The sequence below is a fragment of the Quercus lobata genome, chromosome 3 (genome assembly GCF_001633185.2).
Source record: "Quercus lobata isolate SW786 chromosome 3, ValleyOak3.0 Primary Assembly, whole genome shotgun sequence".
In the NCBI taxonomy this organism is placed as follows: domain Eukaryota; kingdom Viridiplantae; phylum Streptophyta; class Magnoliopsida; order Fagales; family Fagaceae; genus Quercus; species Quercus lobata.
In genome coordinates, this window is record NC_044906.1 from 54,878,788 (window position 1) to 54,900,958 (window position 22,171).

A 22,171-nucleotide genomic window follows, 5' to 3' on the forward strand; every position below is an offset into this window, starting at 1 on the left:
TCACATACTTTGTTTGTAAATAAATCATTGAAATATATATTCCCATGCTACGTTATAAATAAATAAATTAAGACTCACATATGCATACAAAGATTGGTGGCGACTTCTAAAATAAAAATAAGAAAAAGAGACTCAAACACACCTCACCCTATAAACATATGCACACAAAGACCCATGTTGCTAAGGACCCAATGTGTGATTTAAAAAAAAAAAAAAAAAAAAAAAAAAAAAAAAAAAAAAGAAAAAGCCCTAAATAAGTTTTTTCTTCTTAGCCCGGATTTTTCTTTTTTGGGGCGTCCACAGTAGTCGCTGTGGAAGCATTGGTTTTTGGTTATCAATATTCGATTAATGACAAATAGGTTCAGGGAAATTTGGTGAAAATTGGAACTAATGCCAATTTAGTTCATGAGAAGAACTCGTAGTCCTTGGCTGAAAGGATGATAGTCCTTAGTCCCCCAATAGGTGCTACAATCATCAATGCCACACCTAGCACAATGCAGATCTGAAATGCAAGTTAAAACAAAATTATGTTAAGAAATAAGAAAAAGTAGGCAAAAGATTACCCATAATTCTTTTTGGTATGATATATAAACCAATTTTTAACATACCCAATTGGCCATCCAAGTTATGCTGAAAGGTTTGGGTTTATAGATGATGAGCCACATGATGCAGGGGAGCTGCAAAGGTATAAAAAAACATGAACTTTAGCATTCTATTGGATTATTTTCTATGAACTATGAAGAATAAGCAGTCCATTTAATTAAGGATGTAGTATTTTGAAAGGGTTAAGTAAGGAAAGAAGAATCCTTTGCTTACGTAGTATGTTGTTGGGGCCATAACAAGTCCTCCAAAGAAACCAAGGAGGCCACCGAAGAAAGGGATTATTATCGCGACCATCATTGTAAACGCTGCAGTCAAAAAACAAGAATGAAAGAAAAAAAGAGAGATGAATTATCATGCAAAAAAGTTAGAGTTACACAATTAGTAATACTATCAATTGAAACATGCAATCGGAATTCATTTGAGAGAGAGAGGAGTGCACACTTACCAACATATACATTGCGAATGATAAATCGGAGTGTCAAAGATGGGCTGAACTTCAATTTCTTCACCAGAAAAGTTTCCATCATGTCAAACACTGGCACAGCAAATATCTGTGGTTTACAATGATTTGGTTAATAATAATGACTGACAAAACAAACTCTGTTATATTATCAATCACTTTTGAGAACATGATCTTCTCGATTTCATGGTTAAGTTTTTATTTTCAGGATCTAATAGTGTGTAGACTGTCAGTTATTTAAAATTTATGAACGACTTAGTATTGGAGACACCTTTAGCTTTGTAATACTTAATCTGAACCATGAAATAGATTAATTTCAAATGGAGAGGATCTTAATACTCAGTTTTGACAGAAAATTGGCAATATTCAAACATGAAGTGTTGAAACGCACCTGGTAGCTTCCAACGACATGGATAACAACAAACATGTTAGCTGCTGCAATAAGCCAATTAGGTTTCTCTAGTGACAAGAGAACGTTGTCCTCAACAGAATTTCCAAACACCCAGTACCCGATCAGAGCAACAGGGAAGTAGCAAAGGCCCACAATGATATATGCAACAACCGCTCCTTTCCACATGGGGCCCTTTGAAGGTTTCTCTGGAGTAGAAGGGATTGTTGCTTGGATTTCCAAAACCACATTGTGACCAGCATAGGCAAATGCTACATCACCCAAGGCGGTGAAAACGTTAAAAGTTTTTCCAGATGCGCTTTTGGCTGAGTAACCGTAGTCCACATCTGGTTGAACACCCTTTGCAGCAGAAGCTGCCCAAGCAATAGTTGAGTAACTACAAAAACAACCCCCCAAAAGGGGTTTTGAAGAAAAATACATTAATCTAAAAGTTTCAATGATGTACATAAATTTTTCAGTAATGTTAACATGGGTGGTTTATGTATTACGTTAAGGACATGACTGCTGCAGCCAGTGAGATACCGGAAATAGAGTTGAAGTTGGGGAGATGAGACAGAACAAAGTGCACAGAAGCGAAAATCATGATGAAGTAAGTGGTCTTGATAGATTTGCAATTGGGGCAAACTATGTCATGGAACTTCTTCAATGATCTCCCTCCAGTGACCATGTACACAATGTCTACACTAATTTCAACAACGAGCTGTTGAGGCACCACAATCCAAAGTCCAAGCTTTTCACCAAAGGCTTGCTGACCAAGCTCATGGTACCTATCAAACCGCTTACCGGGAACCATTTCGTGCATCTCAATCATTTGCCATAGAGTGTAGAAGGTGATGATCCATGACAAAATAAGGACAGTGACACCAGGTCCCCTATTATTCCAAAAAAGAAAAAAAAAAAAAAAATCATTTGGTCAGAATTATTTATTAACAAACCACCGATCTGTTCTGTTGAAAACAGAAGCAAAACTTTGATTAATTTTAAGTGTTTTTGGTATGGTAGTTTAAGCAATGCTTTTCAGTTTTTAAACAATATTTACACGTATTTCCATACACTTTCTTAACCATACGTATTTCTAAAAAATACAAACAATGTTACCAAACGGCTCATACCCAGAAATGATCTGGAACGTAAACACCCATCTAACATTATGATTAACAGAATAGAGGAAAATAAAACCTATACCGATTCAAATATTCTATTGAACAATCCCTTGCAAAGTTTTAACCCTTCAAACATTAGAAAATAACGAAAGGACAGGAAAAAAAGAAAAAGAAAAATTGAAGGTACAAGTTACAGGTATTTTGTTTCTAAAACATTGTATAGATATTCATCCAAACAAAAACTAAAATTTTTATGGAGATCTTTTAAAAGAATTGTTTAAAAAAAAAACAAAAAAGCACACTTCATAATTATTCTACCTGTAAAGTCATAAATAATCGTGTTTTTGTGACAATTTGTGCAGAACCCAGGAATGAAATACTATAACAATTACAACAGCCAAAGTTTAACTCTCAAAATTTTAAGGTTTATTATGGATTCTCAACAAATTAATCGAGATGGACCATATGTATTCTTTTTTGCTAAAAATGAAATACCATCAAAATATACCAATTAAATATGAACGAAAAGTATCATCTACCCCGTTTATGAGAAAACATGGCGCAGACCCTACAAACCAAATACTATCTCCTAGGGTACTTTACCATGTAGAGTTTTTTTTTTCATCTTTTCATCTTTATTTTGAATTAAATGGTTTGATACCATATCATTAATTCACTAATAAAATTCTTAAAATAATATTGACACATCAGCAATTAAAAACAGCATCAGATTTTGAGTTTATTAGTAATTCATTTTAGTATTTTCTTTTAAAAAAAGAAAAACAAAAAACTCAAATCTAAAACCTAAAATAGATTGCAAACTCTCCAAGTACCTCTTCTTTTCCCACTGCCGGCGGAAAGCTCTAGGCAATTTTCAAAATTGGCTTGAATGAGTAAAGTAAGCTTACAAACAAAGGCTGCTATTAGAAGAAAACAAATCATTATTAAGGTTTATGATTGAATTTATATGATTACAACTGAGTTGTGTTGGGTCTAAGAGATAGGCTTGCGATGGGCTGCGTTTTTGGGGAACATTTAGCACTATTTCCATGCATAAATTTCCCAACGTTGTCACCTCTATATCTCTTTCGATTTCCAATCGCCTACCCTATGATATCATATGTGGATTCATGCTTGGTCGGACGAGCTTGGTTCCCTTGCGCATTGCAATTGATTACAACGGTGGAGCCGGAGTAAGAGATCGACGGAAACCTTTGTTGGTGTGGCACTGTTATTTTAAGCATTTTATTAGTGAATTAATGATATGACATAATCCCAACCATTTAATTCAAATTGAAGAGTTAAGATAAAGAGAACTCTATGTGGCAGAGTACCATAGGAATTTTAGAAGATCTTAATCCAACCAGATACTATCCAAATACTAATTAGATACGAAACAAGCTTTCCATATATGTATTCACCATGTTTATTATCAGACAAACATGATTTTTTTTTTCTTAGAAACCAAATACTGATTGGAGAAGAAGAGAAAAAGAAGACATATTTACCATCCTAGATGTGACATGGCATAAGGCAGACTGAGAACACCGGCACCGACCATGGCGGTAACATTGTGGAAAGCCGAGTACCACCATTTGGCAGTCCTAGAGGCAGTGACCGGAAGCCAATCATTGATTGCCTTCTGCCTTGCTGCCTCTTCCTCTGTCATATTTGGAGTCAGAGTCATGTTTTGCTTCATGTTATCTCCACCAGCAAATTGGTTTTTTTTTTTTTTGAAGAGACCAGCAAATTGGTTTAACTTTTAAGGCAATGTCTGAAAGACCCAACAATCTAGGCGTTCCAATAGCCAGTACCAGCGACAGAGCTATTCAATCAGGCATCTTACAGTTAAAACAACCACATATTTAAGAACTATGGGAATCTCAGAAGTCATATTTAGGAAATTTTTTTTTTTTTTTTTTTGACTTGCTAAGAATGTACAATGTGACAGTTGGTTGCAACTATATTCTGTTTATTCATAACCGAATTTAGAATCTAGGAAGGCTGTCTAATCCATAATATACTGTGTGGGTGTCTATCCGTATCATGGTGATGGTATCTATCCGTATCTCTTTTTTTGATGAATTGTATCTATCCGTATCTCATAGCCTAATGTTTCGATAAATTTTATTTTTTATTTTTTTTGATGTATAATGTTTCGGTAATTTCATTGTTTGGATAACCGTACTAATCTATGTACTATGAATGGTGGTATTTGGTATCTCCATAATTTGTAGGAATACTTGCTGTCGTGCTCATTTGCTAACAAATTATTTTACAATATTTTTATAAACTTTTGATGTTGCAAATTTTTACTCGTTCTCATATGAGAACCAAGACGGTTTGATGCATTTGGGGGCCTAAGATGAAAATTGATTATCTTATTTTATATGCAAAATTACTACTAATTAACATGATTGAATAAGAGATCTAGGGTTCAATCCCCGCCTATACTAAAAACTAATTGGTGTCTTAGTCTGATGGTAAAGAACTATTATTAGGAGCAGACGCAATAAATTGAAACTCTCTCTCAAAAAAAAAAAAAAGAATCATGTAGAATTAAAAAAAAAAAAAAAAAGTCTATAAGCACAAAAAAAATTTGAAAAAAACTTTTCACACCTGTTGATGTGGTAGATTGATAGTGGTAAGTAAAAGAGTGATGTTAGTGGTAAACCTAGTTGAGAACTAGTAAAAATTTGCCAACTCAACTATTGTGAAATATGTTTCGAATTTTTTTTGTGTATTGCTCTTTTTTTTTTTTGAGAAGTGCTGCATTCACAATATTTTTCACAACAAATTTTAGGTGTTAAGTTGTTACTAGTTCTAATTTGAACACACCTCTAAAATTATTTTTTTGCCATCAATAATAACTTGCTACCTAGGATTTGTAGTAAAGTGTTATGAAAAATGTTGTGAATGTAGCATTTCTCTCTCTTTTTTGTTTGTATTTCATTTGATAAAAAATATGATTTTATTTATTAGCTAATATTTGGGCTTAATTAATACTATTACAATGATAGAAATAACCCTATTAGTTAAAATTTGGGGGCCTTTTTTTTATTTGGGGCCTTAGGCAATTGCATCAATTACTTATACCATTGAGCCAACATTGATGAGAACATCACAAATGTCATTTTTTTTTTTACTTACGAATAACCACTCACCCCATCAACAGTTTATAAACAAAGTTTGTGACTTTAGTATATTTCTTTGGGAATTAATTGTATTTTTTTATATTTATAAATTATTCAAGATTCTAGTTTTTTTTTAATTTTTTTTATAAGATTTAAAAAAAATTAAATGTATTAAATGTTGAGAACCTAAATGTAAAATTTGTAAAATGGCAACTGTAAGGATATGATAACCAAATTGATGCCATTTTTTAAATTTCCTGTTATTTTGGTTATTGCTGTCATTTTACTTATGAAACAACTACGTGACTAAGTTACAGCACTGCCAGTAATAGCATTTCTGTGGGTGAGATGGTGGTAGAGATTAAAATGACAATAAGTTTGAAAATATAAGAAACAAAATGATAGTTATGAAAACTTAAAAAACCAAATTGAAAATATGACCAAAATATAGGGACTGGTGTTTTTACCTTAATAGGTAAATTGAAAATATTAAGTAATTGAGTGATTGTCGAGGGCATTTTTGGATTGCCTATATGATATTGAAACTCGACTTTGGGCTTAGAATATGGCCCAAAGGCTATTGGTGAAGTGTGAAAAACTCATTTTTGCTCAAGGTCCGGGTAGCATCTAACAAAAATTATAATAAGGCCCTAAATATACCTCCTACAAAGATAAGCAAGTATAAAGGATGGCCCACCACATTAAGTGTTTAAATAAACGTCCAACGGTAAACAGGAGAAATGTATAGCGGTAGATGTCTGGAAAATTAATAAATGTATTTGCATAGTAAAAATTATGCATTTCCTCTATTAGGGACATATTTTATGTAATTGGCTAATCCTTTGACAAAATATACTTTACTTGTATTTAGGTAGATCTAGGTTTGGTTTAAGACTTCAAGAAACATGTTGCTCAAGTCAAGTGTTAAAGCCATAAAGATTTGACTAAGAAACAAGTTAAGAAGAGCTGTTCATTAAACCTCGATAGATACCTCGACAGAAATAGTATCTATTGAGATTTAAGAACAAAGCTCGACAGAAGTTTGATAGAAGCTGAATTTGTTGAGATCTATGAAATCAGAATTTCCAGATTTGATTTTTGGGCCATGCTGAAATATTTATAGGGTTTCTTTTCTCATAACCCTAGACATAAATAAGAATTATTTTAAGGGCCGTCATGAGGTGATGCAACAATAATACATGCATTGAGTGACCGAATGCAAAAAGTGACCTACTTCATTATTCTCTCTGAAGAAGCTACTGCATCTTTGCGCCATAGGATTTTGTAATAAAGGAGCTTCTTCATCTTCATTATTGATGAACTAAAGAACTTTGCAGCCAGCATTTTTTTTAAGTTACCGGTGTTAGTCACGTACTAAGATTCATGCATTGAACGGAGAGATTGTTGCTACAATACAAGTCCAATTGGGTATTAGGGTAAGAGTTCAACTGTAGGTTGGTATTTCAGGATAGACCAAAGGGTTTGGTAAGATTCTTTATACTTGTAATCACTTGTGACTGATAATAGTGGATTTTTAGGAGTGGTGACCTTAAATTCACTCGGTGAGGTTTTGCCTCGGTGGTTTTCCCTATTCGTAAACAAATCACCTGTGTCAAATTTAATTTCCGCTACATTTAGTTATTTGGTGATTTGTTTGTGCTACCACACTATTGCATGTAATTTGATAAATTAATTAATTTAGGTAATTAATTAATTTGCAAGGGGTCAATTCATTTTAACCCAACATCCTCCATAGTCGATTAATATAAAAGTGGGTCCATTATAACAAGTACACAAGAGGAAAAATGGTCTAGCAATGAATATGACAGACCTCCAGCGATAATGTCTAATAAGTTATTAAATGTGTTTATTTGATAAAAATCATATATTTTTCTCATTATTATTAAATCAACATAAGGGAAAACTTTCATCTAATCCAAGACATTATGGCCTTCAATATAATAGCAATGAACAAGGATTAAAGGCTATAATTATAAGTAAAAGAGGAAAAATTAGGATGTAATGAAGGGAGAGAAACAGTGTCCATCTAGTGTAGCAAATGTTTAAATAAGATCTCTATGTGCTAAATCATGCCCATAATGATGAGTGTATGTGTATAATAAGTGATGAGAATGACTTTATGGAAAGTATAGTGAATATATGACAAAATGAAAGAGAGATGAAGTGGTGTTTAGCCATTTTCGGGTATGGTGTAAAGAGGGGTTGTTTATAACTATTTTAAGGTGCTGAGATTTTATGAGGAGATGGAATGGGATGTTTATGGGTAAATGTACATGGGTATTTATGGATCAAAAGCTGATTTATGAACTAAAAGACTAATTTATGAGTTGAAAATAGCATGATAGGTGGGGAATTTATGAGGAGCTCTTGTCCCTTTTGATGAGTTAATGGTAGTTCCTTTTATAGTGAAACTTAAGGGATTGATTAGCAAAAATTTAGAAGGGACCAGGTTTGACAGCAACAAAATCTCAGAATATCTCCTTTGAGATTTGATCCAAAATGGTGAGACTTGCTTTTAGAGTGTTTTGCTTATTTGGGTAATACAACTGGAGGCTAAGATGCTTCTAATCTAGACATTAAATACTGGGATTTGGAGATTAATTTCATCCAAAAGGATTAGAGCATATATGAGGACTAGAGATCTTGCTTGCTACAACTAGGATCAGAGCTCAAGAGGGTTGGTTGACACTCCAAGCTAGGTGTCAACCATTGATGCCTTTGCTGTGAGCTTTTGTTGTACACCCCCTTAAGCCCTCCAAACCACTTTTCCCTAATTTTCCCCTTTTGGGATTCAAGGGCTTAGTTCATGAATCAATTACATACATTTTTAGTAATAAAATACACTATCTAGTTGAGGATTTCATGAGCTTGGAGGTCTTGGTTATGGCTTCCTTGAGTTGTGATCAAAACTTGGAAAATAAGGAATAAAAATCCATGGCAATATATGGTAGCTGTGTCCATTTTGTAGGCCTTACAATGAGAAAGCAAAAGGATAGTAAAAATGAAATGTATTCATGAGTTTTAATTAATATTTATGATAGGTTTTGGGCATTAATTTCCATGGGCTTTAAATAACAACTTGTATAGTTTCTCATAATTTTTGCCATGGATTATTTTGTAAATGATATATTTTTTTGGGGATTTTAAATAGTAACCTCAAATGTTTCTTTTGAATAATATTTACCATGGGTTTTAATAAAGGAAATATTCATGAGTTTCAAATAAAATTTGGTAACAATCACCATAATGGAATAATGTGATATTCTCATGAGTTTTTCTATAGATAATTATAATGGGCTTGTAAGTTGAATAATTACCATGAGTTTTGGAAATAAATATTACTAGTTGCACACCCACGCATTGCACATGATAATATTTTTAGAGTTATCTCATAAATATATATCTATATATCTATATATATATATATATTATTGTTTTAGTTTTGTCTATGTAACTTATTTAAAATTCTTATATGGTAAAATTATCCAAATTATGCTATGTATTAGAATAATATTATATTCTTTATAATGCAATAGGATAACATTTAACAATCAAAGACAACAAAAAAGAAAAAAACTTAAAACATGAAACTAAATTGCATCAACTTAAAGTAGAGTTCTTAAAAATACAAAAAATTAATAACCTAAAGCAGAGATGCAAGAAAAATAACAGTCCACCAAAAAAATTGAGAGAGAGAAATAACCATTTTTGTGAGGGAAAATTATGCATAAAAATATAGAATAGAAAAGATAATGAAAAATTTATAATAAAAGGATAAGAGTAAGAAGAAACAAAATAAATGAAGATAAAGGAAAAGATGAAGAGTGATATTAAGGTAGACAGTAGTGGGGAGATGTAAATGCGAAAGGAATGAGAAATGTTGAAGAAAGTGTAAATGTTAAAAAAAAAATGAGTATGATTTTATAAGGAAATTTTTTATTTATTTGCATTTAATTAAAAAATTATATGGTTAATTTTTTAAAAATTAAAAAAATGAGAAAATATTAATAATTTAATGATATGGAGGATATGGCTGAATTTAAATGGTCAATTATAGTAGTGCTATTGATATTAGCTTGAATATATATATTTTTTTGCAACATAAAAAATGATAAACCCTATCCATATAACTAAATTAAAGTTACTTTATGATGTTGAGTTAACAAAGAGAATTGGTGGTTACCAAAAAGCTAAGCATTTTTTTAATAGAAACCTAAAAGCTAAACATGAATTGTCTTGTTTTATTGCTTGTCATTTGGGTGAAATTGAAGCCTCGCATAAATTAATGAAGCCTCATTAGACCTATCAACCATTATAGCTCTAAAGAATACCAATAACAAAACTTAGCATAAATCAGTACTTACCCTTTGCAAGTCAAGAGGCTACACATGCATACAATTTAACGTACATCATTACCCAATAATGTTTCAACTCACCACACAACAAAGTAATCATGCAAATGAACTTTGAAATATCCATTTGGTGTAACGATCGATGTTATGTAGCTTTCAGGAAAAAATATTTAGTAGTGGTAAATTAAGCAAAAATACTATTCAACTACTCAAATTTATCACGATGTGAGGAGAACATGAATGCATTATGACCCCTTTGTTCCTTATGTTATAGTTGATTTTTAATTCAAATGATTTAGATGGCCTAATTAGTAGGGTATATGCTCCACAAACTTTCAAAAGATTAGAAACATTAGTTACATAGACAAACCAAACATTCGTTTCTCTCGCACTACTTTTAAGGAGCAATGTATAACGTAGAGGAGTTGATCCCTATAAAGCAAATTATTGTAGAATTTATTTTTCTTTTATTTTATTTTTCATATTAAATTCTCAATAGAATCCATGGCCCATACAAAATTTAGACGGTTGGAATTAAGAAGAAATAGATTTATAAATATATAAATAGAATAGTTTTTGTTGGAAGTCAATCACTGCACATGAGGAGAGGAAAAAAAAAATCAAATGAAAAGATAACGTATCAAGTCTAAAGGAATTTCATAGAACAAATGTCATGTTGTACAATAATAACATATATAGAACAACTAAATAGGTGAATTCAAAGCAACCCAAATTAAGAATTTAAAGAAAAACACATTTATTAAAATTAAAAATTAAAGAGAGAAAAAGACTTAAATCACAAAACTAAATTGCATAAGCTCAATATAAAGTTCTGAAGAACACAACAATTATCAACCTAAAGCAGAGATGCAAGAAAAATAAAAAATTCACCAAAAAATTGAGAGAGAGAGAGAGAGAGAGAGAGAGAGAGAGAGAGAGAGAAAGAACCTTTTTTTTGTGAAGGAAAAGTTTGTAAAGAATAGAAGCGAGAATGACAAATTTATAGTAAGAGTGTGTGAATAAGAAAGGACAAAAAAAAAAATGAAGATGAAGGGAAAGATGAAGAGTGATATTAAGGTAGAAGGTAGTGGGGAGATGAAAAGGTGAGCTAAAGGGTAGTGGGGAGATGAAAAATGATATTAAGGTAAACGGTAGTAGGGAGATGAAAAGGTAAGGGATAGAGAAAGATTAGAGAAAGTGTAAATATTAAAAAAAAAAAAAAGTAAATGTTAAAAAAATTATAGGAAAATTGGAAAGAAAAATGATAATGACGTGGACGCTGATGTGGCTCAACTGGAGCATAGCAACAATAAATGTTATATTTTACATTATATATATATATATATATAGATGAATGTTGTGATATAAGATAAATAGTGACCATGAGTTCTTATAAAAATTCCATGAGTTTATAATATGGTATGAAATAAATAAATATTATGAGTTTAAGATAAATCATAACTTTCCATGTACTTTTATAAGATGATTGTCATGGGTTTTGAGAATAGATAATTGCCATAGATTCTATGGGCTTGTAATATTATAGTAATAGGTTTAAGAACTTAAAGCATTGCTCATCATTCGACTTTGAAGTGAAATACTTATAATATATTATTTTGCCAAGTATTAATAACCTTGGCCTTTTGATATACTAGTGCCAAGTAGTTAGCTTGGGCTTTTAATAGTGCCAACGTAAATTGGATTTTTGATATTATCAATGAGAATTGGGCTTTTGATATATTGCCAATGTGAATTGGGCTTTTTATAAATAATTTGCCATGAGCTTGAACCATGGGTTTTGATTATGGGATTTGAATTCTGTTGATAAAATAGCCATGGGTTTAAACCATGAACTTAGATTATAGATTTTAATTCCATTGATAAAATTGTTTTGCCTTGAACTTGAATCATGGGCTTTTGAAATATTGTCAAGCATAAGTAGTAGTCTTGGGCTTTAAAAAGAATGAGATGTGTGCATTGGCCTTGTAGGGTCAGTTTTGGGCTTAGCTAAATAATGATAATGAAATTGGATAAGATATTAGTTTTTGGGATTTTTTGATGGCTTATATTGTGGCCCCATTTAGATAATGAGATGGGAAATATTTGTGGGCCAATGGGATGAGAAATATTCATGGAGGCCCAAAATAACTCATGGGTGATATTTTGGTATTTTTTGGTAAATAAATAAATTTGATTAAATAGGATTGGGGCAGGTTGCATAAGTGAAAAAATTGTACCTCAACAGTGATATATAATCATACTAGTTAACAACCTTTTTCTCAAAAAAAAAGAAAAAGAAAAAGAAAGGTTAACAAGCTATGCAATGCATAACATTCTAAAGTACGATTATACACCCCCTCCCAAAAAAAAATATTTTTTTTTCTCAAAAAAAAAAAAACTTTTTTTTTTAATACAAGATAGAAATTCTACTCTAGTCTAATCTAAGTGAATATGTGTGTGAAATTCCCTTCTGGAGACTTAAATCTCGACCATTGCCCCCTACACCCTACACCCCATAAGCACTTATACTTATAGAGTGACCACCGCACCAAGGGTGCATGTTGTAAATCAAATTTGATAATTATTGTAAGGTTGTGATTTACAACTATGTTTTTGTTGGCTTTTATTCTGTGTCAAATTTGACTGTATTTTTGTTCAATCATTTCCTTGTATGTTTGTGGGATTTAATGTAAGGGTTGAGTGTGAGAGTTTGGTGAAGAATTGTGAAGACAGTGAAGTTTGCAACTTGCTCACGACTGGCTCTTGAGTGGATGACCTGCGAAAGGCCATGTGAGAAGCACTTGTTGGAAGCTGAAAGGACCAATGCTTGGAGCTTTTTAAAGAGTGCTTTTCTCATTTCTTTACCAACACTATATAAGCCCACATTACCCACAAAATTGTAAGGAGACTTTTAGAAAGAAAACCCTAGAAATACACTTGAGAGTTAGAGATTGTAAACCCACAATCATCTATACTATTTCTCTTAGTTTTCCTCTACTCCTACCTCTCCAACTACAAATCCTTGAAAGGTTCTTAGCCCAAACACTTACCTCACCTAATCTGAGTGTTGAGAGAAGTTTTGGTGCGTATGGGAAGCATTGGAAGAAGCCATTGATTGACAGATGCAATTTGGAGCAAATTGTAGGATCCGGATAACTAGTAAAGACATGGCTCGGTGAAGTTCGTTGGTAGCTAGAATTTGGAGGGTTCAAGTACATTGGGTAGACTAGGCTTGGAGGGTATTTTTGATATCCTTGTACTTCAACTTTATTAACTAGTGGATTGATTCGGCTTGGAGGGTCGTGAAGAGGTTTTTCGTCGAGTACTTCAGCTTCCTCTTCGATAACACGTCTCGGTGTTATCTTGTGTTTGCATCTCTCTTCCCTTACTCTTTAAGCTTTACTTTTATTGCTTATATTATTTGCTTATGCCTTAGTGAGTTGTTCCAGTTTCATTGCGTTACTTTTAATCTTATTCTGCACTTAGTTAATTAAGGTAAAAGCAATTTAACCGTAAGTTTTAATTTAGGGGTCTAAACAAGCAATAGTGTTTTCACACTATTTGAGCTTTCAATTATGGTAATTATTAAAAGGTATTTATTATGATTTTTTTTTTTTATAGATATTTATTATGAATTTACAATGATTATTAATATCATAATAATTAATTGATATTTATGAATATATAATTATGATAATTATTAATAGATATTTTGTATGGGGTTTGGCTTACCTCCAGTACTTTTTAATCTGGAATTGTTTTAATGAGAAACTGTCACATCATCCACAAAATAAATAAAATGTGGAGATTAAAACTCACTACCACTTGTCATTGTATATTTAAAACAAAAAGATATATCCAGTTAAAAAAGTACTAGATGTAAGCCAAACCCTTTTGTATGATTGTGTATTAATAGATATTGTTATTAATATATGGAAATATCTATTCTTTATAGATGGAAATATCTATTCTAGAAATTTAAAAATATATGACGTTGAATGATTTTAATTGATGGTATAAATATAGAATGGAATTTAAACTCAATTAAAAATATATTTTAGAATATTGATGTATAAAATTGTGGGGCATCAAAATTTTATGTAGTGAAACATTATAAGGTAAACCAAAAGTCAAACGTTTTCAGTTTTATAGATTATAGATGACAATTTATAACAATTTTTTTTGGTAGTAAACAATATATAACTTGTATTAATCTTTATTTATTTTTTCTTGCTTATTGATCCTAGATTATGAGATAAATACAAATATTTGGGTTAGATAAGGAAAAGGGAAAAAGAAAAAAGAAAAAAAAGAGGGGGGGGGGTAGCTTTCCATTTTCCAAGACTCTAAAGTTAATAAATTGCTTCTTTCTCAAAAAAAAAAAAAATAATAAATAATTTATGAATTGCTTTAATTTTACAGTTTTCTTTGGACTGAATAGGTGTTATAAATGAGAGTAAATGCCTTATTGCTTGCTATGCCACGCTTAATACTAGACTAAAAACCTTTGGAATTAGCTGTATGCGACCATTTGAAAACAATCAAAGCATCCAAATTTATTTATTTTTATTCTTTTGATAAAAGACATAAACTTCATTAAACACAAACAGATAATGATAATACATCATGGAGAAGAGCTTGCTCAAGACAACAGGGACTCTTTTCAATCCAAGCAACATAATCATCAATGCCTAAAGCATTTTTAGCTAAAAGATGGGTAGGCCTATTGCCTTGCCATCGAACATGGGAAAAATTTATACATTGTGATCCATAGGTTGCAGCTCATTCCATATACTAGAGGAGCAACTGACGAAGGTGCTAGAGAAACATCGCGAAGAGCCTAAACAATAGCCAAACAATCATCCTCCACCACAAAGTTCCGAATGCCTATATCACCTATAAAAACTATACCCTCTTCAAAAGCTTTGGCTTTGGCTTCAATGGCTCCGAAAGGTGCGTACAGCTTCTTGCTTAAACTAGCAATGAAATTTCCTTGACTATCTCTTATAATCATACCGATCCCAGCTTGTTTCTAACTTGAGAAAACTGCCCCATCCATATTAACCTTGTAGACTAAATTAACTAGAGGCACCCCTCTCGACTCCAAAGGCTAATTATATATAATTGGAATAGCTGTGGCAGCCCAATACTCATCAAGATACTGTGTACACCAATGAAAAATAGATTCAGTTTTGACCATGGTGAACATCATTCTTGTTAGTCCAAAGAGCCCACACCAAAGTAATGGCCAAAGCTAAATTTTCATCTTGCCACCTTTCCTCCATTAATACAAACAATAATAAATTCATGAAGCTTCGAAAATGTAATGTTCATACAGAATGAAAGAGTTTTGAAGCTAGCCAAGTCTCATAGGCTTTTGGGCATTCCCAAGACAGATGAAACAAAGAATTTATGCCACACTCCTCACATGTCTCATCCCCCAATACATGCCTATGAACTAAATTTGCTTTTGTTAGTAAAATATCCGTTGCAACTCTCCACACAAAGTGTTTGGCTTTATGAGGGACTCTCACCTTCTAAAGTTTTTTCCAAAAAGATCTCAAGTGACTTTCATCAGATATAGAGCCCCTATCATCATGTTTATCCAACTCTAAAGCAATCTTATAAGCACTCCTAACAGAAAAAAAATAATAATCCATTAGACGTCTTAGCCCATATCTGTTTGTCTTCAGGTAACCAAATACTCAATGGAATTCCTCCAATATTCTCCATTTCAAATGGCAGAAAAACCTATTTAAGCAAATCCATATTCCAAGATTTTCTATCCACATCAATAAGATCACTCACCAAAGAAATTTGTGGGAGAGAAACTCTAGGAGAAATAATCGAGTATGAAGGTGAATTTGGAATCCATTTATCATCCCAAACCCGTGTACTCTGTCCATTCCCCACACACCACCTCATCCCTTTCCTCACAACTTCTTGAGCAACAACTAGACTCCTCCAAGTATATGATGGTTTCCAACCTAGTGAAGCATTAATGAAATCACATTTAGGAAAATATCTTGCCTTGAAGACCCTATACACAAGAGAATTTTGACCATGTTGTAATCGCCATCCTTGCTATGCTAACTAAGCCAAATTAAAAGGTTTCAAAAGTTTAAAACCCATCCCACCACATGATTTAGGTACACAAAATTTTTTCTAACTCAACCATGCCATTTTCTTTTCATCCTGTTTTTGTCCCCACCAAAAATTTCGAATCATGCTAGTCAATTCATCACAAAGGGAATCAGGAATTTTAAAACAACTTATAGTATACGTTGGAATAGCCTGTGCAACTGCCTTAATCAAAACCTCTTTACCAGCCTTTGATAATAATTTCTCCTTCCACCCAAAAAGCTTTTTAGCCAATTTTTCCTTAACCTCATTAAAAGTATTTCTCCTATTCCGTCCAACCAATGAAGGAAGACCAAGATACTTTTCATACTGTTTGATAATTTGAGCTCCAAATCTTGTCTTAATTTCATTTTGAATACTTCTATCAGTATTGCTGCTGAAAAATAATGATGTCTTTGCCTTATTCAACTGCTAACCAAATGTTTCTTCATACACTTTCAAAACACGCTGCAAAGAATTACATTCCTCTAGAGAAGCCTTATACAAGATTAAGCTATCATCTACAAAATATAAATGGGAAAGCATCCCGACAAATAGCCACCCCTTGCATATCCCCATCCTGAATTGATTTTTTGATTAAAGTAGAGAGACCTTTTGCACATATCAAAAAACGATAAGGAGAAAGAGGATCCCCTTGGCATAAGCCCCATGTAGGGGTGATATTGCCTCAAGGGCACCCATTGATATAAACAGAATAGGAAACAAAGGATATACATTGCATCATGAGACCTCTCCATCTAGAATTAAAGCCCAATTTCTCCATTATTTTTTCCAAACACACCCATTCAACCTTATCATAAGCCTTACTTATATCCAATTTAAGAGCCATCTCCCCAATTTTTCCATTCTTCTTTTGATTTATGTGTAGGGATGGCAATTTCTGCCCGACTCATGGGTACTTGGCCTAGCTCGATCCTAATGGGTCGGGTTTTACCTGGCCCGATAAAGAATAGGGTTGGGTTTGGGTTTAAAAAAAAAAAAACCCGAAGTAGGTCCAAGTTTTGATAAAAACCCAACCCGAACCCAGACCTGACCAGACCTAACTCGTTTAGAATAAACATAAAATTACAAAAAAAACCTATATATATATATATATATATAACTTATAGCCTAAACCTAACCTCTCTTATTCTCACTCACTCATTTAGTTTCAGCCTCATGCCAGCCGCCCCCCTCCCTCATCCTTACACACTTTTACCCTCAGTCACTCTCACTCTCATCCCTGCATCACCGCCACCGACCATAGCCCCATTTGTTCCCATGCCTCATTGCCTTAGCCCAGCCGCCTTGCTCCCCCCATGTGTCTCCACCAGACCACCTTGTTTTTGTTTTTGTTTTTGTTTTTTGTTTTTTTTTTTTTTTTTTTTTTTTTTTTTTTTTTTTTTTTGGTTTTTGTTTTTTTGTTTTTTTTTTTTTTGTATTTTTTTTTGTATTTTGTATTTTTTTTTCTGGGTTCATTTCGTCTCAATCATGTGAGTTTTTTTGTGTTTGTGTTTGTGATTTTGAAAGCGAAAATCATAAATCTGAAATTTTTGTGTTTGTGATTTTGAATAGGAAAATCATAAATCTAAATTTGTGTTTGTCTTTGTGATTTTGAAAGGGAAAATTATAAATTTGAAATTTTTGTGTTTGTGTTTATGTTAAGATTTGAGTTTGTTTTTGTGATTTTGAAAGGGAAAATCATAAATCTTTGGTCATTGTTCATCCATAATTTCCTGGTGGGTCTTTTTATTTTTCAATTTCATTCTTTGATTTTCTCTACCGATCGTCAAATAATTATTATTTTTCAACAATTTTTGTATGTGGGTATTTCATTCTTTGATTTATTTGATTTTCTCTACCTAAGTATACTCTTGCTAGTATAAAAAAAATAAAATAAAATAAAAAGTATGTTTGCCTAGATTCAAGGCTTGAATCTGGGCAAACACATTCTCAAAAACAAAGAATTTGGAAAACACATTTTCAAAAATAAAGAAATTAGGCAAACATTTTTTTTTTTAATGATTGGGCCACGGTATGGGCTTTAGGCAATTTTTTTTTTTTTTGGATTGGGCCATGGTTTGGGCCCAAATCGTGGCATGGCTGGCTAGGTTGCAGGTGCCCAATGGGGTGGGTTTGCTGTTAAGAAAAAGATCCATTTATTAAATGGGACGATTCGGGTTTCCAAGGCAGACTCGCGGGTTGGGTTCAGGTATAAAAAAACATGCCCGAGCTTGACCCGTTGCCATTCCTATTTATGTGATGCATAGTTTCAAATGCTACCAAGACATTATCCATGATTAATCTACCATGCATAAAAGCACTTTGAGTATCACTAATAAGTTTTGGTAGGATTTTTTTGACTCTAATGGCTAGAGTTTTTGAGGCCAATTTATAAATCACATTAGACAAGCTAAGACGATAATCTGTGACCCTTTTTGGATCCTTAATTTTAGGCATTAAGACTTTGAGTTTCATTAAATTTAGGAGGAATAATACCAAGATTAAGGAAATTCAATACAATTTTGGTCACCGCACAAGCAATAGTAGGCCAAAGTGTTGAAAAAATAAAGGAGACATACCATCAAGACCAGGATACTAACTCACTTCAAATTCTTTGAACCCATCCGTAAGCATGGTATTCATTTCCACAGTTACCTTCGGTTGGACAGCTTGTAACAATTCTGTAAACTCCACTGGATTTGGTGATTTAAATAGATTAGAATAATAGTCCAGCACTATATTCTCAATATCTCTCAAATCCTCCTTCCAAACATCATTTTCGTCCAGCAATCCATCAATATTATTCTTCTGAAAACGGCAAGCAGCCTTTGAATGGAAGCAAGCAGTGTTTTGATCTCCAGCTTGGAAGTTGGAACCAATTCAGCCTAGACCTCTAAAGTCTAAACCATCAAATTTATGTTATTTAGATCTTGTCCGTCCATTTAATTTAAGAGAATACTTGTTACCGGTAAAACAAGTCACGTATATAAAGTAAAAACTTAACAGAAAAATAGTGGTTTTCACGCTTCTGTCTCTACTTTTCCCGCTTCTCTCTTTTAGTTTCTTTTCTATGGTTTCTGCTTCTCTCCCAAACCAACCACAAGAATCTAGAGCCACGACTATAAAACAAACCCCTAAGCGAAACCCAAAAAAGAAGAAACAGAACTGCTTCAGGGTATTTCTCCATTCTAGCCGCCTAACTGAAGAAACATAGTGCTTCAATTCCAGCCGCCTAACAAAGTATATATCTGCCCGGTGATAATATTAGCCTAGAGGGTTGAGTCTGTCAAAAAGGTCTTTATTTCTCCGACTAAATTAATTTGGGTATTGTTTGTTAACCTTGATTTGAATTTTTTTTAGATAACAACCTTGTTTTAAAAGTTGATTTGGAATTTTCTCCTATTTGGCACTAACGGACACTTAGTCACCGGCCATATTTTATTTTATTTTTTTTCTGATAGGGTCACCAGCCAAATTTGATTGCTTTGCCATCCCAGCTCTCTCTCTCTTTTCTTTTTCTTTTTTCTTTTTTTAGGTTTTGGTTCAGTTCATCTCAGCTCTTCTTCGGCATTCTTTGTTCATGTTCATGCTCTTGTTAAGTCATGCATATAATATGCTTGATAAATTACCCACAATAATTGTGTTGAGTAAGGGACTTACTGTTGTGCATTTTAAATTGCTGGCTAGGGACATAAGTTGATTCTATGTTTGAGTATGTTGGGCTGGGACAGATAACACACAAAATTTTCGTCTTGTAAAAGTATTATTGGTCTCTTTCATCCAAAGTCTTGGCGAAAATTAGTCTCCATGATACTTTGCTAAATTACCACTTTTGTCCCCTGTTACAGCCCCGTTTGGTATTGAGAACATGGCAACTTTAATCCTGGCGGTGAAGTTGACTGCATACCTCAATGGGGTGATACACTTGGAATTAGCCGATGCAGCTAATGGGCTAACCAACTTCTTGGGCACTAGTTACATCATGTCTATCTTGGTAGCTATTCTTGCAGACACATACATTGGCAGATATAAAGCTGGAGGATGCCTCGAGTTAGTGGTATGCTTGCAAATCCTCCATCCAACCTCATCATCAAATGATATAGTGATATTAATAGCAATCTTTGATAATTGAAAATTTTAGGTATCTTAATTAAAAGTTTAGCTATAATTAAGAGTGATTAGTAACATACCCTGCTCTCCTTTATAGGACAATCAAGATTTAAGTTTTCCATTCTCATTGTTGTAGCTATCGAGTTTGTGTACATAGTAGCCTTAACGATCAAAATCTTCCTACTTGTCATGAAATTATTTAGTGTACTTGATATACTATACACTCCTCTATTATAATAATTAATGAGCCCTATGTTTGAGTTACGTACACGGGACTTATCCTTATGTAGAGAAAATTGTAGTACACGGGGTGTATAGAATAAATTCTATGGATACTTCCATCTAAGTCATGGTCTAATCTAAAAACAAGGACTTGAATGCATGGATCGAGGTTTGTTTACTTTCTGCATTTTTTTAGGTGTATGTTGCAGCCATTCATAACAGAAATCTTGACCTTGCAGAGGACCTCACAAAGCTCTATGAGATTGATCATGACCTTGAAGCTGCTATGGAAACAGAATTTTTACCTCAGAGACATTTTCAGGTTCTATCCCAATATTGACAAAATTTTTTCCTTTTTCTTTTTTCCCTTTTACTTGATATGTAAAATTTACACAATATATATATATATATATAATTATAATTTATATCCATATCCAGCCTCCTATATTTTAACACCTTTGCCTTAACATTCCATGCTAAAATCAATCATATGCAGATTTTTAGACAAAGCTGCCATCCAACATGGTAGACTAGTAGAGGCTCCAAACCTATGGAAACTATGCAGGCACTCAAGTGGAAAATGCCAAAATACTACTAGGCGTGCTTCCAATATTTTGTTGCACAATTATCATGACCCTTTGTGTGGCTCAGCTCCAAACCTTCTCAGTCCAACAAGCTCTCAATATGAACACAAGTATCTCTAAATCTTTCCACATCCCACCTGCCTCACTCCCAATCATCCCAATCTTGTTTATAGTCCCTGTCTATGACCAGATTTTCATACCCTTTGCACGTAAAATCACCGGCATTCCCAATGGCATCATGCACTTGCAATGTATAGGAGTTGGCCTTATTCTCTCATGCATCTCCATGGCTGTGGCTGGCTTCTTGGATGTGAAGTGAAAGGGTGTAGCACGAGACCATGATATACTTGATGCAATCCCAGTCATACAGCTACTGCTCATGAGCACATTCTGGCTATCTTTTCAGTACTTTATATTTGGAATTGCAGACTTGTTCACCTACGTGGGACTTCTTGAATATTTCTACTCAGAGGCACCAAATGGCCTTAAATCAGTCTCAAGTTGTTTCCTTTGGAGCTCCATGGCACTTGGATAATTTTTCAGCACTATACTTGTCAAAATAGTTAATGCTTCATCAAAGAATAGTACAAGTGGAGGTTGGTTGGCAGGGAATAATATTAATAACCATTTGAACCTCTTCTACTGGTTGCTCTCTCTGTGAGCTTGTTCAACTTCTTTATCTATTTGTTTGTAGCTAAGAGGAACAAGTACAGGCCTACCAATCCTGTCCTCACAAATGAGAAAGCCAAAGCATGAGGAAATTAAGAGTTAGTCTTAAGTGGTGATATTAATATTGTAAAGAATGAAAATGAAGATTTGGGGTTTTCTATTCGATTTTTGTTTCGTTATCTTTGGTTTTTGGTTAGATTTGATGATATTATGAATGGTTTGGGACATGTGTGTTGCTCATTAATAAAAATAATTGAAGTATGTTGTATTATGAACCCAATTTTTGTATTGTGTTAGAAGTATGTGGTTAAATGATTAAATTTTTACTATATCCCAATAGTTTAAACTTTTGAGACAATTGATAATTTAACATGATATATG

The 22,171-nt window shown here is 33.1% G+C and overlaps 1 protein-coding gene and 1 pseudogene across 1 annotated transcript; one reads left to right on the plus strand and one right to left on the minus strand.

Annotated features, from left to right (window-relative positions):
* Positions 1–403: 403 nt before the first annotated feature.
* LOC115982240 (lysine histidine transporter 1-like) lies at positions 404–4,274 on the minus strand. Its single transcript, XM_031104782.1, has 7 exons — positions 4,084–4,274; positions 1,961–2,344; positions 1,455–1,848; positions 1,049–1,154; positions 817–908; positions 609–677; positions 404–502 (listed from the first exon to the last, which is right to left on the minus strand). The coding sequence occupies exons 1-7, from the start codon at positions 4,272–4,274 to the stop codon at positions 404–406; spliced, it is 1,335 nt and encodes a 444-aa protein (XP_030960642.1).
* Positions 4,275–19,050: 14,776 nt separating this feature from the next.
* Positions 19,051–21,950, plus strand: LOC115982095 (annotated as a pseudogene).
* The last annotated feature ends 221 nt before the right edge of the window (positions 21,951–22,171 follow it).